Source organism: Martes martes (assembly GCF_963455335.1).
Source record: "Martes martes genome assembly, chromosome: 18".
Taxonomy (NCBI): Eukaryota; Metazoa; Chordata; class Mammalia; order Carnivora; family Mustelidae; genus Martes; species Martes martes.
The window spans coordinates 1223030-1239759 of NC_137906.1; the positions used below are offsets into that span (position 1 = coordinate 1223030).

General features: G+C 42.6%; 1 protein-coding gene across 4 annotated transcripts in view; it reads left to right on the top strand.

Annotated features, from left to right (window-relative positions):
• The window catches only part of LOC308359310 (S-adenosyl-L-methionine-dependent tRNA 4-demethylwyosine synthase TYW1-like), a 202991-nt gene that overhangs the window by 157680 nt on the left and 28581 nt on the right, over positions 1–16730 (top strand). For all 4 annotated transcript variants that reach the window (XM_080830286.1, XM_080830285.1, XM_080830287.1 and 1 more), the window contains one exon: positions 13066–13176. In XM_080830286.1, the coding sequence (XP_080686412.1) occupies positions 13066–13176 (111 nt within the window). The remainder of the gene's footprint in view (positions 1–13065; positions 13177–16730) is intronic.

Consider the following 16730-nt stretch of genomic DNA (forward strand, 5'->3'; position numbering starts at 1 on the left):
AGAATGTTAAGGAAGGGAAAATACATTTATAGTACTGTGTGTGTGTTTGTGTGTATATATATATTTACTGAAAATCCACGTGTAAGTGGACCCATACAGTTCAAAACCATGTCATCCAAGGGTTGACAAATTGTATTTGTATTTCTCCAATTTACATCTCTTACCATGCCTTTGAGGCCCCTGTTTGTCCATTTACTCACAAACGGGAGTATTTTCTTCTTTCTCCTGGCTGAGTGATACTCCAGTGTGTGTGTGTGTGTGTGTGTGTGTGTGTGGACACCACGTGTTCGTAAACTGCTCCTCTGTTGATGGATGCTTTCGTTGTTTCTGTATGTTGACTATAGTGAATATCCTGCTTCCTTTCCTTTGGATATGTACCGGAGCTGGGGTTGCTGGGCCGTACGCCAGTTGTAGTTTATATTTCCTGAGAATCCTTCATGCTGCTCTCCACAGGGACTCTACCAGTTCACGTTCCCGCTAGCGGTTCCCGGAACCCACAGTCTAAACAGGGTCCCCTTTCCCGTCTCTAGGACAGCTGTTCTGACACGTACGAGCAGATGTCTCGCTGTGGGTCTGACGTACATTTCTCTCATGTTGAGCATCTTTTCGTGTATCCGTGGGCCATTTGGACGTCTTCTTTGGAAAAATGTCTGTTCAGTTCCTCCGCCCATTCTAAAATCTGATTGTGTTTTTTGTTACTGAGTTGTAGGAGTTCTTTAGATATTAGCTCCTTATCAGAAAAGTGTTGGTAAAATATCTTCTCCCATTCGGCAGATTGTCTTTTCATTTTGTGGATGGTCTCCTTTATTCTGTAGAAGCTTTTTAGTTGGAGGTAGGCCCATTCATCCGTTTTAGCTTCTGCCGCCGGGGCTTTTGTTGTCATATCCGAACAGTCATTGCTAAGATTAGCGTCAGAGAACTTTTCCTCTGGGTTTTCCTCTGGGAGTTCTGTGGTCTCAGGTCGTATGTCTAAGTCTTTCATCCGTCTCAGGTTAATGTTTATGAGTGTTGTCAGGTAAGGGCCCATGATCATTGCTCTGTACGGGATTATCCAGTTTTCCTGCCACCGTTGACTGGAGAGACGGTCCTTTCCCCGTTGAGTATTCTTGGTTCCCTGGTCAAATGTTAGTTGACGGTCCATGCGGGGGTTTACTCTGGGCTCTTTGTTCCATCGGGTGATGTGTCTGTCTTTGTGCCAGTGCCGTGCTGGTTTGATTACAGTAACTTTGTAGTCGACTTTGAAAGCGGAAATGTGAGGCCTCCAGCTTTGTTCTTTTTTAAGATGGCTTCGGCTATTGAGGATCTGTTGGGGTTTCGTACAAATTTTCAGATTGCTTTTTCTGATTTGGTGAAATCCCATTGGGATTTTGGTAGGGATTGTATTGAAACTGTAGGTGTCTATGGGTATTATGGACATTTTAACAATATTAGTTCTTCTGATAGTTCACCATATTTTATAGGTATTTTATCTTACATTAATTTCTGCTTTTATTACCCCTTTTTTCTTCCCTATATTTAGATTACCATCCACTTTCTGACTTCCTGAGATGCTCTTAGATGTTCAATCTTTTTCTTATTTTAAAAGTTGAGATATAATTCACAGAGCATAAATTTACCTTTTTAAAGTATATAAATTCACTGGCCTTTAGTGTAGTCACAAAATTGTGCAGCTGTTAGCACTATTTATTTCCATGCCATTTTAATGGTGTCTGGCTCCTTTTAGTCAGCGTAATTGTTTTCAAGAGTCATTCATGTAATTGCCTGCATCAGGACCCCACCCTTTGTGTTTCTAGCTGAGTCATACTCCATTGTACGGATACGGTACATTTTGTTTGTCCATCCTTCCGCTGACAGACATTGGATGGTTTCGCCTTTTGGCTCTTACAAATAACAGGCTGTGAATATTCATGTTCAAGTTTTCATGTGAATCTGTGTTTCCAGTTCTTTCAAGTGTATCTGCCTAGGAGCGGAATTGTTAGGTCTTATGGTAATTGTATGTTTCACTTTCTGAGGAACCGCCAGGCCGAAGCACCAAAGTTTTTCATTTTGATGAAGTTCAACTTATTTTTTTCATTTGTTGCTTGTGCTTTTGAAAGAGATTCATTTCCTTAACTCTTACGTATAGATCTTTGATCAATTTGGACTTAGTTTTCATGTACGGTATGAAGTAGAGGTTCCACCTCATGCATTTGTGTGTGAATGTCCAGTTGTCTCAGGACTATTCTTCCTCCATTGAATGGCCTTGACATGGTTGTCCGATCAGTTGTCTGTAACTGTGTGAGTTCCCTTCTGGACTCAGTTCCGTTGCCTTGATCCACGTGTCCGTTCTCATGTCACTGTCACACAGTCTTGGTTATTAGAGCTTTGAGTGAGTCTTGAAATCGGGAAGTATGAGTCCCCCAGATTTGTTCTTTTTCAAAGTTATTTTGGCTTTTTGAGTCCATATGCATTTCTGTACGCATCTTGAAAATCACCCCACCCAGACACCCGCGCCCCCCCACCCCCACCCCCCGCTGAAAAATGGGCAGCTGGAATTTTGACAAGAACTTTTTATTTTTTATTGAGGTGAAATTCAAATAACATAAAGTTAGCCATTCTAAAGTGAAGAACTCACTGGCACTTAGTATATTCACGATGTTGTTAGTACCTCTACCTAGTTCCTAAACATTTCATCATTCCAAAACAAAGTCTTATATCCAGTAAGCCACCCTCCTTACCCAGTTGCTGACAACCACAGATCTGCTTTCTATGTCTAAGGATACACCTGTTCTGGATATTTCATACAAATGAATTCATGCAGTCTGTTTCTTTTTCATTCCTGGAATAAATCCCACTTATTCATGCTGCGTAATATTTTAATACGTTGTGAGATTTGGTGTGATAGCATTTTACTGAGGATTTCGGCATTTATGTTCATAAGGGATACTTGATATTTTTCTTGTGATATCTTTGGTTCAAAGGTAACGTGGTCTCAGAGGAGTTCAAAAGTGTTCCCTTTTCTCCTGCTAATGGGAAGAGTTGGAGAATTATTCTTGAAATGTTTGGCAGAATTCACCAGTGAAGCCATCTGTTTCTGGACTTTTTTTGGTTGGGAGTTTTTTGATTACTGATCTAATCTCTTTGCTTGTTACAGGTCTGTTCAGATTTTCCATTTCTCTGTGAGTCATTTTTGGCAATTTGTGTGTTTCTAGGAATTTGTCCACTTAATTTAGGTTATATCTAATTTGTTGGCATACAGTTGTTCACAGTCTTCTCTTGTACCCCTTTATATTTCTGCAAGGTTGGCAGCATTGTCTCCGCCTTCATTTCTGTGTTAGTTGTGTCTTCTCTCTTTTTCAGTCTAGTTACAGGTTTGTCAATTGTGCTGATATTTTCGTAGAACCAGCTTGGGGTTTCTTTCTTCTCCAGAATTTCTCCCTTCTCTCTTTTACTCTGTTCTCTTCTCTAGTATTTCTTTCTTTCTTTTTGCTTTTGTTTTAATTTACTCTTCTAGGTACTTGAGGTGTGAACTTAGGTTAATGTTTAAGATTTTTTTATTTTTAATGTAGGTGTTTAGAGCTATTAATTTTTCTCCAAGCACTGCTTTTTCCGTTTCTCTACGTTTTGGTATGTTGTAGTTTTGTTTTATTTATCTCAAAGTATTTTCCCTTTTCATTTTTCCTCTGACCCATTAGCGTATAGTGAAAAATTAACTTTACCTAAGATGTATGGCTTTTTTTTTTTTTTAAAGATTTTATTTATTTATTTGACAGAGAGAGATCACAGTAGACAGAGAGGCAGGCAGAGAGAGAGAGAGAGGGAAGCAGGCTCCCTGCTGAGCAGAGAGCCCCATGCGGGACTCGATCCCAGGACCCTGAGATCATGACCTGAGCCGAAGGCAGCGGCTTAACCCACTGAGCCACCCATGCGCCCAGATGTATGGCTTTTGCCCTCAACTGCTGGGAGATGATCTCTTGATTCTTGGAATGTCCTACCTGACAGAAATATCTTTGTTTGCATGGGAGCTTTGGCCACTGGACAGTCTAGAAATATGATTTATGGTGGAGGCTTTGGCGCCTTATTAGTTTCTTAACTAATTCCATTATTAGTTCCAATCTCCAGAGGAACTGATAACTAAAAGTACGACCCTGAACCTCCAGGAGGTTCTGGAAACCCAAGATCAGCCATGTGAGCAGTGTGATGGAGCGCCAGGAAGAACTCTGGACCCCAAAGGTTCATACTCCTGATGAGAGGCTGGCTGTTAATCTTGTGGCGGATCCTCTGGGTGTGCTTGTTGCTTGGTGCATATATGTTTATAATTGTTATGGCTGGATGAGTTAGCCGTCTTATCGATATGTAAGGGCCTTTCTTGTCTCCTACACCAACCTTTACTTAAAATCTGTTTGGTTTGTTAGGAGGATAGCCACCCAGCTCTCTCTTGTCTACTGCTTTCATGGAATCTAATTTTTCCATCCTCTCACTTTCAAGAAATATGTATCTTTGGATCTGAAGTGAACCTATTTTGTGGGCAGTGTAGAAGGCTTTAAGTTTTTTTTAAGAAAAATCCATTGTGTCTTTTAATAGGTGAATTTAGTCAACTTACATTTAAGGTGATTATGATGAAGACTTGTATGACTTTTGTTTTCTGTATGTCTTGCATCCTTTTGTTTGTCGTTTCTTCCAGTGCTGCCCTTTTTAGTTTGATTGGTTTTTTTCCCAGTGTGCCTTTTGATTCCCTCTTCATTTTCCTTTTTGCATATTTTTCAGTTATTTTCTTAATAGTAGAAAAGACCTTTAATTTTTAAGTTTAGTTTGAATTCCTACTAGGTTAACTTCAATTACATACAAAAACTGATCCTATACAACTCCGTCTTCCTCGTTTATGTTGTTAATTTCATACCTTACATTTTTATACACCGTGTGCCCATTTAACATAGATTTGTAATGACTTTTTTTTTTTAGATTTTATTTAGATTTTTTTTAGATTTATTTATTTGACAGAGAGAGAGAGAGAGAGAGAGAGGGGAACAGCAAGATAGGGAACACAGGCCAGGGGAGAGGGAAAAGCAGGCTCCCCACAGAGCAGGAAGCCCGGTGAAGGTCTGGATCCCAGGACCCTGAGACCGTGACCTGAGCCGAAGGCAGACGCTTAATGACTGAGCCACCCAGGTACCCTGTAGTTATTCTTTTATGTACATGTCTTTCAGATCACATTTGGAAACAAAAAGAGGAGTTGCAGACCAAAAATAGAGTAATACTGGCTTTTCTATTTATCAATGCAGTTACCTTTATTGGAGTTGTATTTCTTCATTTGCTTTCCATTTACAGTCTGGTGTCCTTTCCGGTTGTCCTGAAGGACTGACTCCCTTTCCTTTCTCCTCGGGCAGGTCTGCTCCCAGTGCACTCCCTCAGCTTTTCTTCTCTGGGAGTGGCTTGGTTTCTCCTTTATTTTTTGAAGGATAGTTTTGCCAGGTAAAATATTCCTGATTGACAACCCCCCCCCCCACTACCTCCCCAGTTGCATCCCGACTGCTATGGTTGGCGATGAGAAATGTGAGAAGTGGGCTCTGGACCTTGTCAGGAGTCTCATACGTGATAAATAACTGTCTTGCTGCTTTCAGGGTTCTCTTTGTCTTTTGACAGTTTCATTATCATGCATCCTAGTGTGGGTCTCTGAGTTCATCCTTCTTGGAATTTGTTGAGCTTCTTGGATGTGTGAATTTATGTTTTTCACCAAGTTTTTGAAGTTATTGGCATTCTTTTTTCAAATATTCCTTTTGCCATTTTTTCTTTGCTCTCCTGAGACTTTTGTAATGTGTGTGTTAGTACACTTCATGGTGTTTGGATCTTTAAGAAGAAATGTATATAAGAAGCCTACAATTGTCCTCCTTTTTTGGGAAGTAAACATTATTAGTGGCTTGATGAGTGTTCCTTTAAGTTCCTTTAATGATTTCCTGTTGGATCAGATTTTCTTCACTGAGTCTTTTTAAATTTTTTTTTAAATATTTAATTTATTTATTTGATAGAGATCACAAGCAGGCAGAGAGGCAGGCAGAGAGAGGAGGAAGCAGGCTCCCCACTGAGCAGAGAGCCCGATGTGGGGCTCCATCCCAGGACCCTGAGATCATGACCTGAGCCGAAGGCAGACGTTTAACCCACTGAGCCACCCAGGCGCCCCTTCACTGGGTCTTATAACCATGCCTTTACCCTCTTTCCTTGATCTGCATTTTTAGTTGTTCATTAAGGTTAAAATTGTTTGGTTACTTAATTTATTTTCAGAGTAATTCTGTAATAGTTTGCCTTGAATGTAAAGAATATTTCATTCGGTTTATGAGTTGTATCTTTGAATTTATTTTCTCATTCTTTGTTTATTTGACTTATCAGATTGACACGTTCTGTTTTGTCTCCCACAAATAGTACAAAACTTAGTTTAAAACCATTTCAATAATAGTTATGGCTCCTAAGGAGTTTGATAGAGTGCCCAGTTTCTAGTAGAGGTTTTAAAATATTTTTTAAAATATTCCTTTGTTTTTAGAAACAATAGTCATCATTGAGGAATTGTTTTAATTTTGAGGATTTTTGTTTTGTTTTGTTTGCTTTAAGTCATTCGGTTCAGAATTAATTTTTTGACAAGCATGCACTTGGTCCACGTTCACTTTGGTTTTTGTAGATTGAGGAGATGGTGCAGAAGGCCGTGGTGGTGGACGCTTGCCTCTGCTGGTCTCCTGGCTCCTCTGCTCTCTTGATATTACTACTGTGGCCTATTTTTTCTGACTCTGGTTTTGTTCACTTACCAGAATAGAATGTAAGTCATACAACAAGCCACACTTTGTTTGCTTTGCTCACTGCTGTATCTCCAGCTGCTAGAATTACGCCTGGCATAGAGAGGGACCCAGTGTCTGTTGGTGGATACCCGTGTACACGGGGGGACTTGTGCCGCAGCTGGTGCTAGTGGTGGTGACGGTAGCTGAAATGGACTCAGACCCTTCCTTGTGCCAGACCATGTTTCTTTTTTCATCTTATACTTCTGCTCCTTTCCCGCGTCCTTCCTGACTACTCAGGCCTTTTCTGCTTTGTACTTAATCCTTTTCTCCCTCGGTCCCCTTGGATAAGCATTTAACATTTACCTTTGGTATCTTGACCTCGGTTTTTCATCCATGTATTTTCAGTTGATGTATTGCATCCCTCCAGGAAACATCGTAAGTTAAAACACAAATTTAAAATCTGTCACAAAGATCTGGTCTAAATTTTAGAGGTGAACATCGAGGTCTCTTGCTAGAGACCAGCCACATTTGATGTGCTATTACATTCAGATATCTCCCTGCCCCCCCTATATTGCTGTGTCTGTGTGCACCACTGGGGCAGGTCAGGGGGATCTTAGACCCTTAAAGTTAACAGAAAATACGTGTAATTATAACAAGCCAACTTCTTGACATTTTCGACAAATCACATTGTGACATTTTACAAATAACATTGAACACTAAACAGCAAGTAGCTAAGCTGTTTGCCTGAATTAAATACCTTCATCCTCATTTTTATATTCCATGGTACCACACTGTACCTGTCCCTACCAGATAACATGCCACATTCAGAGAATTCTGTAGTAATGACCATTCTAGAGTCTGTGCAAATTGAAAGTACTAAATCCCCAAACTGAAAAAAAAGTTTAATTCAAATTAAATGGATACAATCCAGTTTACACTCTTTTTTCTTTTTTAACAAAGAAGAATAAAATAAGTTTAAGTATTTCCTTTGCAAAGGAAATTCCAGCTTTCACCTTTCAAGCAACGTCTGCACATAGTTTTTGTTTTAATCTAATCTAACTAGTCTAACACCCTTTTGTTCTTTTAGAGACCTTAGGAACTATTTTAACTAATTTTAAACACTTTAAATAAAGTCTCTGAAATGATGCCATTGAGTACGCTCCCCATAGACACAGCAAAACCCAGAATGTGAAGTTGATAATTTGAAACAAACTAATCTAATCAAGTCCAATAATACTCCTTTTCCAGTAACCCCATAATGCTTCTCTTTGTCTGTAGCAATTTGATTGTAAGTAAGTTATAGATAAAAAGGTATGAAAATTAGTTACTTCTGCTGATCCAAAGATATGAAGAAAGTGAAAAGGAGAGCCATAAAGTGTGTGGAAATATTCCCAAGACATTTATAATAGCCTTCTTGTAGCCAGAATATATAAAGAATTGGGGAAAAAAATCAGTAGGAAAAAGACAGCCCAATAAAGAAATATTTAATACACTAGAACAGCTACTTCACAAAAGCTAACATCCAAGTGGCCAGAAACATAATCAACTTCTTTAGTAACCAGGCAAATACAAAATCAAACAATACAAGGGTGGCAAAGTTTAAAGACTAACACCACCAAGTGTTGTGACTAAGAGAGACGGCTGAGACTCTGAGACCCTGTGGGAGAAAGTTAAGTGGAGTGACTTTGGAAGCCGGGCTGGCAGGGTCCGGAATTGCGTGAGTGCCTATCCAGAGACCGAGCATTTCTGCTCCGAGGTGCATCCCAGAAAAATACGTGCTCTCGTGCATCTCGGGAGTTAAGCATAACAGCGCTGGTGGCAATGTTATTTTGTAAGGGACCCAAACTGGGAACAGACAGACAACTTTCCCCAGTAGTATATTCATGTAATGGACCACCACACGGGAATGAAGACATCTGGACGGCTACGTTGCACAGTATGACAGAGGTCAGTTTCTGTGGGAGAAGCCACACCTAAAAGAAGATACATACATCATAGCATTTGATACAGGTTCCCGAAACAGGCAGAGTTAAACTCCAGTGCCATAAAGGTGTAACAGCTGAAAAGTGGAAATGGTCCAGATGTCTATCCGTGGGGGAAGGGTGAGTAAATTATTGTATATTCAAATAACGGAACGCTGGATAACAAAGAAAACGAGCAGATGTGAACTTCCGGTGACGTGGAGGAGTTTCCTAGACATGTTCAGTGACAGAAGCAAGACACAAAAGAACATGGTTCCCTTTATGTGGATTTCAGACAGGCGGGAATCTACAACTGTGATGTGCCTCTGGGGTATTAGGTATCTTGGGGACAGAGGGAACAATGGTGGCCGAAGGGGTGTGTTCTTTATGTCAGCCCCTCCGCCGCACATGCGGGTTCCATACACCCTTCTCTTTGTATGTTTCATTTCATGATTCTGAAAAGGCTCAGCAGAGCGAGAGAGAGCCGGACTGCTTGGGTCCACGTCCCGGCCTTGCTGCTTTCCAGCTGTGTAACTTCGGGAAATTGATTCAACGGCTCTAGGCCTCGATTTCAAAACTGTCACGTGAAGATAATAAACCGATTTTGTATGATCGGTGGTAAAGATTAGAAAATACCGGAGTCTTCGCTCTGATATTAGGCCCGCGCAACAGCAGCTGGCTCGTGGTAAGCGCTGAGTAACTGCTCACCCCTGCTGCTGCTGCTGGTGCTCTCGCCGCTTTGTCTGTTCAGGGGAATGTTAAACTCCCACTAAGTTAACGTTGTGTTTATAAATCTATCATGGCTCTCCGTGTAGGTGAGTTTTTGTTTAGGTCTCTCGGAAAAGTTTATTTTCTTGAGTGTCCGTGTTATTTCACAAACTAGTTACGAGGTGTTTTATACGTGTGTTTTACAGGTGTCAGTAAAATTTTCCTTGCTTGCGTTTCATAATTGGTCTTTGCTGGCGTCTAACAGCTAATACTGTTGAGGACTTACCGCTGTCAGGCTGGGTTCTCAGGTCTATGCGGACTCACGCTTTTTCTCCTGTGCAGGACCCGCGGTTTACATAGAATCGAAACTGAGAACAGGGCGCCTGGGTGGCTCAGTCGGTTGAGCGTCTGCCTTCAGCTCAGGTCATGGTCCCAGGGTGCTGGGATCGAGCCCCGCGTCGGGCTCCCTGCTCAGCGGGGAGCCTGCTTCTCCCTCTCCCTCTGTGCTGTCTCTCAAGTAATTACATAACATCTTAAAAAAAAAAAAAAAAGAAACTGAGAACAGGGTGTAAAGGTAGCAAACTAAGTATGTGGTCTGGGATTCGGTCTGGCCCCAGCACCCATATTTACTCCACTAATCTGTGCCAGGAGAGCTGTTCGTTTTATGCTTTTATTTAGTAAATGGCCACTTTTCCTTAGCATAATTTTTTAGTTGACTTTCTCAGGTTTCCAGGAGGCCAGTTATTTCATTTGCAAGTAATTATTTTTTGTGTAGTACCCAATAATTCTGGTTCCCCTGCCGTACTGCTTTGATTTCAATGTTCAGGGGAAGCGTCGCTAAACGTGACGGAGTGGGCGCCCTCCCGTTAGTCCGACTGAGGGCGAACACCTGTATTTTCTAAATGACTGCGAGTGACATTGACTGTTGACTGTGGGAGTGTTTTCTTTGTGTTAAGAATATGGTTTTTTGAGTTACAAATGGTCTTTGATTTGTTTATTCTGTTTTGTTTTAAAATTAGGGATGGCTTTTAAGTTACATCAAGTATCTTTGTGTATCCTTGAAGAAGACCACGTGGATTTTTCTGTGTTAAACCATGTAACGACTCATCCCTACCTTCCTAGAATTTTTTTCAAGATTTTATTTATTTATTTTAGAGAAAGAGCGTGATCCTGGGGAGGGGGAGAGGGAGGGCGAGAATCTCCAGCAGACTCCTCGCTGAGCACAGAGCCCGACGTGGGGCTCAATCCTGCGACCCCGAGATCCTGACCTAACCCGAAATCAGGAGCAGGACACTCAACTGACTAAGCCACCCAGGCGCCCTGCTTTCCTAGAGTTTTTAACATAGTGCCAAATCTTAATTGCTAAAATTTCTGTGAGATTTTTATGTATGTAAGAAGTACAAATGAGCGTGGTCTGCAGTTCTCTGCCATTTTTGTTAGGTGAATCCTAGCAATGTAGGAGGAATCTGGAAGATTCCTGTCTTTTCTTGCATCACATACTGTATTTTTTATTTTATTTTATTTTCAGCGTAACAGTATTCATTGTTTTTTCACCACACCCAGTGCTCCATGCAATCCGTGCCCTCCCTAATACCCACCACCTGGTTCCCCCAACCTCCCACCCCCTCCCCTTCAAAACCCTCAGGTTGTTTTCAGAGTCCACAGTCTCTCATGGTTCATCTCCCCTTCCAATTTCCCTCAACTCCCTTCTCCTCTCCATCTCCCCATGTCCTCCCTGTTATTTGTTATGCTTCACAAATAAGTGCAACCGTATGATAATTGACTCTCTCTGCTTGACTTATTTCACTCAGCATAATCTCTTCCAGTCCCGTCTGTTGATACAAAAGTTGGGTGTTCATCCTTTCTGATGGAGGCATCATACTCCATAGTGTATATGGACCACATCTTCTTTATCCATTCATCTTGGTTCTTTCCACAGTTTGGCGACTGTGGCCATGGCTGCTATGAACATTGGGGTACAGATGGTCCTTCTTTTCACTACATCTGTATCTTTGGGGTAAATACCCAGTAGTGCAATTGCAGGGTCCTAGGGAAGCTCAATTTTTAATTTCTTGAGGAATCTCCACAGTGTTTTCCAAAGTGGCTGCACCAACTTGCATTCCCACCAACAGTGTAAGAGGGTTCCCCTGTCTCCACATCCTCTCCAACACACATTGATACAGCAGTTCAGTAACGTGGCAGGATACAAAGTCCATGTACAGAAATCAGTGGCTTTCTTATACACTAACAATGAAAATACAGAAAGGGAAATTAGAGAATCGATTCCATTTACTGTAGCACCAAGAACCATAAGATACCTGGGAATAAACCTAACCAAAGAGGTAAAGGATCTGTACTCGAGGAACTACAGAACACTCATGAAAGAAACTGAAGGAGACACAAAAAGATGGAAGACCATTCCATGCTCTTGGATCGGAAGAATAAACATTGTTAAAACGTCTATGCTGCCTAGAGCAATCTATACTTTTCGATGCCATTCCGATCAGAATTCCACCGGGATTCTTCAAAGAGCTGGAGCAAATAATCCTAAAATTCGTACGGAATCAGAAGAGACCCCGAATCGCTAAGGAAATGTTGGAAAACAAAAATAAAACTGGCGGCATCACGTTGCCTGATTTCAAGCTTTATTACATACTGTATTTTAAAATAATTTTTGAGAACGTTTTGTGGTATGGCTGCCTAATACTGTTCATTCGATTTTTTTCATTAAAGATCTCAAGTGTCTCTTCTTTTTCACTAATTACGGACATCTTCAAACATAGACATAAGTAGAGAGGTTGATACCATTTTGTTCATTTCTCACCTCACTTTGTTTTTCTCTGAAGTATGTTAGACCTTGCTGCTTAAAGCATGGATATTGCCTGGGAACTTGCTGCAGGCGGACGTAATCACGGGCACATAAGCACGTACTTCACAGCACCTTTGCCGTACACTGTGGGTTGGAGGCAAGTCTTAGCTCATGCCCCCACGCTTGCTTTAGGTTTCAAACCATTACACGGAATGTTCTGAGATGTTGAAATAAGGCTTTGAACATTGGTCTGGGGTCCTGGAAGGGAATTACAAAGTCAGAGGCATAAACTTTTTAAAGCTTTTGATGTCTGTTGTCTACTTGCTTTCAGAGAACCAGCACCTCTTTTGTTTAAGTGGTTGACAGGTGACAGCGCTGACAGTTCAGAAATGTGCCTTTTCTGCCAGCGAGGTCATTAAAGGACGAGAAGGCAGGAGAGAAGACCAGAGTAATTAGAAATTCTTACCATAATCACTTGAGTGATTGAGAGCCTGAAGGTTATTTGAATTGATTTTCAGCGTCTCAAACCATTCGGTCAATTTACGGTTTCTTACTAAATCTAGATCAGTGTGTCGTCGTCGGGAAACATTCGGGTGCCTAATGCAGTGTCCGAGGTTAGAGTGAGAGAAGATACACGCTAGCATCTGTGCCTGTAAAGGGCTTATAGGAATCTTACTGTATTGTATACATTTTTTTCATCTTCCTACAAAATATAACTTGGAGACTTAACAGAAGTTAGTGCTGAGTTTTGCATACGCTGGGTCCTCATTGAAGTAATATGAAAATCATCCTAGGTGTGACTTCCACCAAGATAAAAACAAAGTTGGCTTTTCCTCTGTTGTAGCGACAGCGCACTGTGTACAGACTGACTCTGGTGAAAGCGTGGAACGCGGACGAGCTCCAGGCCTACGCCGAGCTGGTGTCCCTGGGGAATCCCGACTTCATCGAGGTGAAGGTAAGCTCCTGCCGGCCGGTCATCGTATCGCCCCTGGTGCCGTGCTGGCCGCCGTGAGGTTAGCATCTTTTAAAACTCAACGGGCGGCCCCAGATGTTTTATTTATTCATTCAGGAATATTAATCGAGAGCCTGGCACTGTTCTAGGCATTGGGGATAATAACAGTAAAGACTAAGCTTTTGTTCTTAGAAAGCTTATGTTTATGGTTTTATGTTTATGGAGAGGTAGACAGTCAACACAAAATGAATAATTAAAAACTATATCGTAACATGAATGTCCTGAGAAATAAAATAGCGTTACAGTGAGGAACTGGTTGGCTTTAAAATAGACTTTTATCATGGAGAATTTCAAACATAAACAGAAGTAGAGAGACTGGTCCAGTGACCCTCCGCCAGTCATCACCGGGCTCCAGAAGCGGTCAGCTCCTCCCCGGTCCTGTTCGGCTCTACCCCGACCCATGTTCTCTGCCTTACCCTGTTGCTGGGAAGCAGAGCCCCACATTGTATGACTCACCCGTAACTGTTTGAGGAGATGTCTCTAAAAGACAGACACTCGTTTCAAACACTTACTCAGAATACCGTTCTCACGGTGCACGGTGTTCACAACGGTCATGCAAGTGTCGCAAATAGAAGGTTTTAAACTTGACCGATTATTTCTTCTTATTTAAACAGAATTCGTGAATCTGGGTCCCAATAAGGGTCATTGACTGAAATTGGATTATCTCTCTTAAATTTCTTTTAACCTGTTAGTTCCTCCTCCACGTGTTTCCTTCCCTCCGTCCCACCTCCCACACCAGTAATCTGGTTTATTTACCCTGGCTAGTTCCTGTGTCTGTATTTCACATTTTGCTGACTGCATGTTCCTGTGCCCCCTGTACTCCCTGTAAATTGGCAGTTAGATCGAGAGAAGATTGGTCAGGTGTGTGTGTGTCTGCATTTCACGATGATTTGGTTGGTGGTATTTATACTTTCAGCAGGAGGCAGTCATGTCTGGTTGTCTCTGGCCTGCTTTTGCCAGTGTTTCTTTGGGATGGATTCCTGTAAGTGGATTTCTGTGCCAAAGGGCAGATACTATTTTGCTAGATATTGTGAATGGCTGTTTTAGATTTCGTAAGGGGGTTTTGCTGAGGAGAAGAGGACTTTTTTACAACTGATTCCTAAATAGTAAGAAGCAGTGCGGTACACAGAGGCCTGGGGTCAGGGCATCCCGGGCCACTGGCACAGGTAGTGTCCAGAGGTCCCGTGTGATCTCAGTGGGGCAGCTGAGTCGGCGGAGACACAAGGTGAGCCGCAGAGGTGGGATGGGGCCGGATTCTGTTAGAACTTCCAAGCAAGAAAAGAACTGGGTTTTATACTAAATTTCATGGTCAGCTTTTTGAATAGTAGATGTACTGGGCAAAGATGTTAAGCTGGAGGGGATGTGATGTGATTTGTGATTTTAAAAGGTCACCCTGCTGCTGTCCTGAATGGATTAGAGGTTCAGAGTCGGAGTAGCTAGACTAGTTATAAAGCAAGAGATGGGGCGGCTTGGGAAGGTCGTCGGAGATACCGCTGGAGAGCGGTGCGTGCCCTTGGGATGGATTCTGGAAGTAGAACCGGCCGAGCTTGTTGCCAGCTGAGATGCAGGAGTGAAGGAACAGACAGAATCAGGACAGCACCTGGGTTTTGGCCGAAGCGATCGTGTGGCTGTGGAACAGTTTACTGAGCTGGAAGAGACCAGTGGGGGAGGACGGGGGTGCGCGGGTCATTTCACGAGTTCTGTGTTGGCCGCAGTCGTTGGAGAGATCTTTCCAGCACACAGGTGCGGGTCCCGTAGGCCGTCGTTTACAGAAGCCTGCCGCTCCGGGGATGAGGCGGGGCTGGCCGCGGGAATTGGGAGGTCGTCAGCATGCCCTGGTGTTAAAGCCGTGCAGTGCTACGAGGCAGATGGGTTTTTTGGACAACTAAGAATCCGCGTAATGACAAAAGGTGACCGGAAAATTCACCCAGTCTCCGAAAGCTCCGTCCTCAGCGCGTGTGCATGAAGCGGCTGTACCCGGCGTCATTTGAGGGGGTGTTTGAGTTCCGCGGCTCTTTTAGTGAGTCCCGTGTTCTGGGGTGCCGTATTCCGGGGGGCCGGGGAGCTGGGAAGACATGAAATGTTGCTGAGTGTGCGGCGCTCCAGCTCTCGTCAGGTCGGAGACACCCTTTTCTTTTGAAATTGCTCTTAATTTTAAAAGGCTGCTCTTGGCAAGAGCCCCGGTGATGCGGAGAAGCGGACTACATCTGCGGTGTATGTGTCAGCCTAGGAAAACCTGGCCCGCACCGGGGATTAATGAGGTTTTAATTTATGACTTAGCTATTCGAGAATGCTGCCCCCAGTGAGGCTGCGGTAAAACTTCTGTTACAAAGCAAGTTGGCCGATCGCTTCTCCCCGCCTCCCTCCTCCTCTCCCTCCTTCCTTGTTTACAGAGAAGAGTCACCCAGTATTATTTTTTAAAAGAAAGATGGCTACTTTGTAAATAGTGAAATTCTCTGATGGATGTTTTAGTTTGGAACTCAGAAATAAAGCCTCTTGGCTACAGCTGAGATGTTGTAATGACATGGTTGCTTTCAAACAAGAGTTCCTTTTTGCTGTTTGACCCTCGCATCCGGCAGATACTTGTCAGCTCCCTCCATGTGCAGGGCCTGGTCAAAGCACCAGAGACAGGACGACATTCGACATGGAGACGTTGTTTGGGACATGGATGGTCTTATTAAGTAAGGCAGAGGCCACAGAGGTAAAATCAGGCACTTGAACAGATCTGACTTAAAAATTTTGGAGAAACGTGTCATCTGTTCTCAGTTTTAACTGCCTTATGTAAATGATAAAATATACCCTAACAGGTAACAGTTGAATCGGGGGAAAGCCTGGGGGCGATCAGCTCGTTCTTTGTAGGAGGCCCAAGGCAGAAATGGCCTGTGTTGCAGTAGCTGCGCCGCTGAGGACTGGATCGCGTGCTTTGTTAAATTCAGCCCTCGTTTGTCCCGCAGGTTAATGATCTTCCTTTTAAACTGAAGTAGCAAAACGGATGTTTGCAGAGTCTAGTGTGCTGAGGAAGCAGAACAAGTTCTAGAATAATACTTGATTGGATTTTTAACCATATACGTTTGGACATATTTATATATAAGATAAGTGTGGAAGGATATAAGTCTCTTCCCAGGGTTGTATTTAGAAGAAGGACAGGGAAAGGCTGAGGGACTTTATTGTTCACGCGTCCTTGCTCTGCGAATGGGCAGTGAGCGCGCGTTACTTCTGTAATCCCAGTGATTGAAATGAAGTCAGGAGAGGAGAAGGCGGTCTTTCCTGTTCAGTCGAGTTAAACTGTTTAACGTCTGACAAAACATTTTCATTATTGTTGTCATCTTATTTAGTTAAAGTGAAAAGTTTCCTAAAATGGCGGTTTTTAAAACAAGCGCTGTCCGAGAAGCATCTGATGGGAGCCAGCGGTGTGGTAGGCTAAGTAACCTCAGATTCCTCCGGAAACACTTAGAAGTCTCTGTGTTAAACTAAACATACTTTTGGGAGCACAGCCA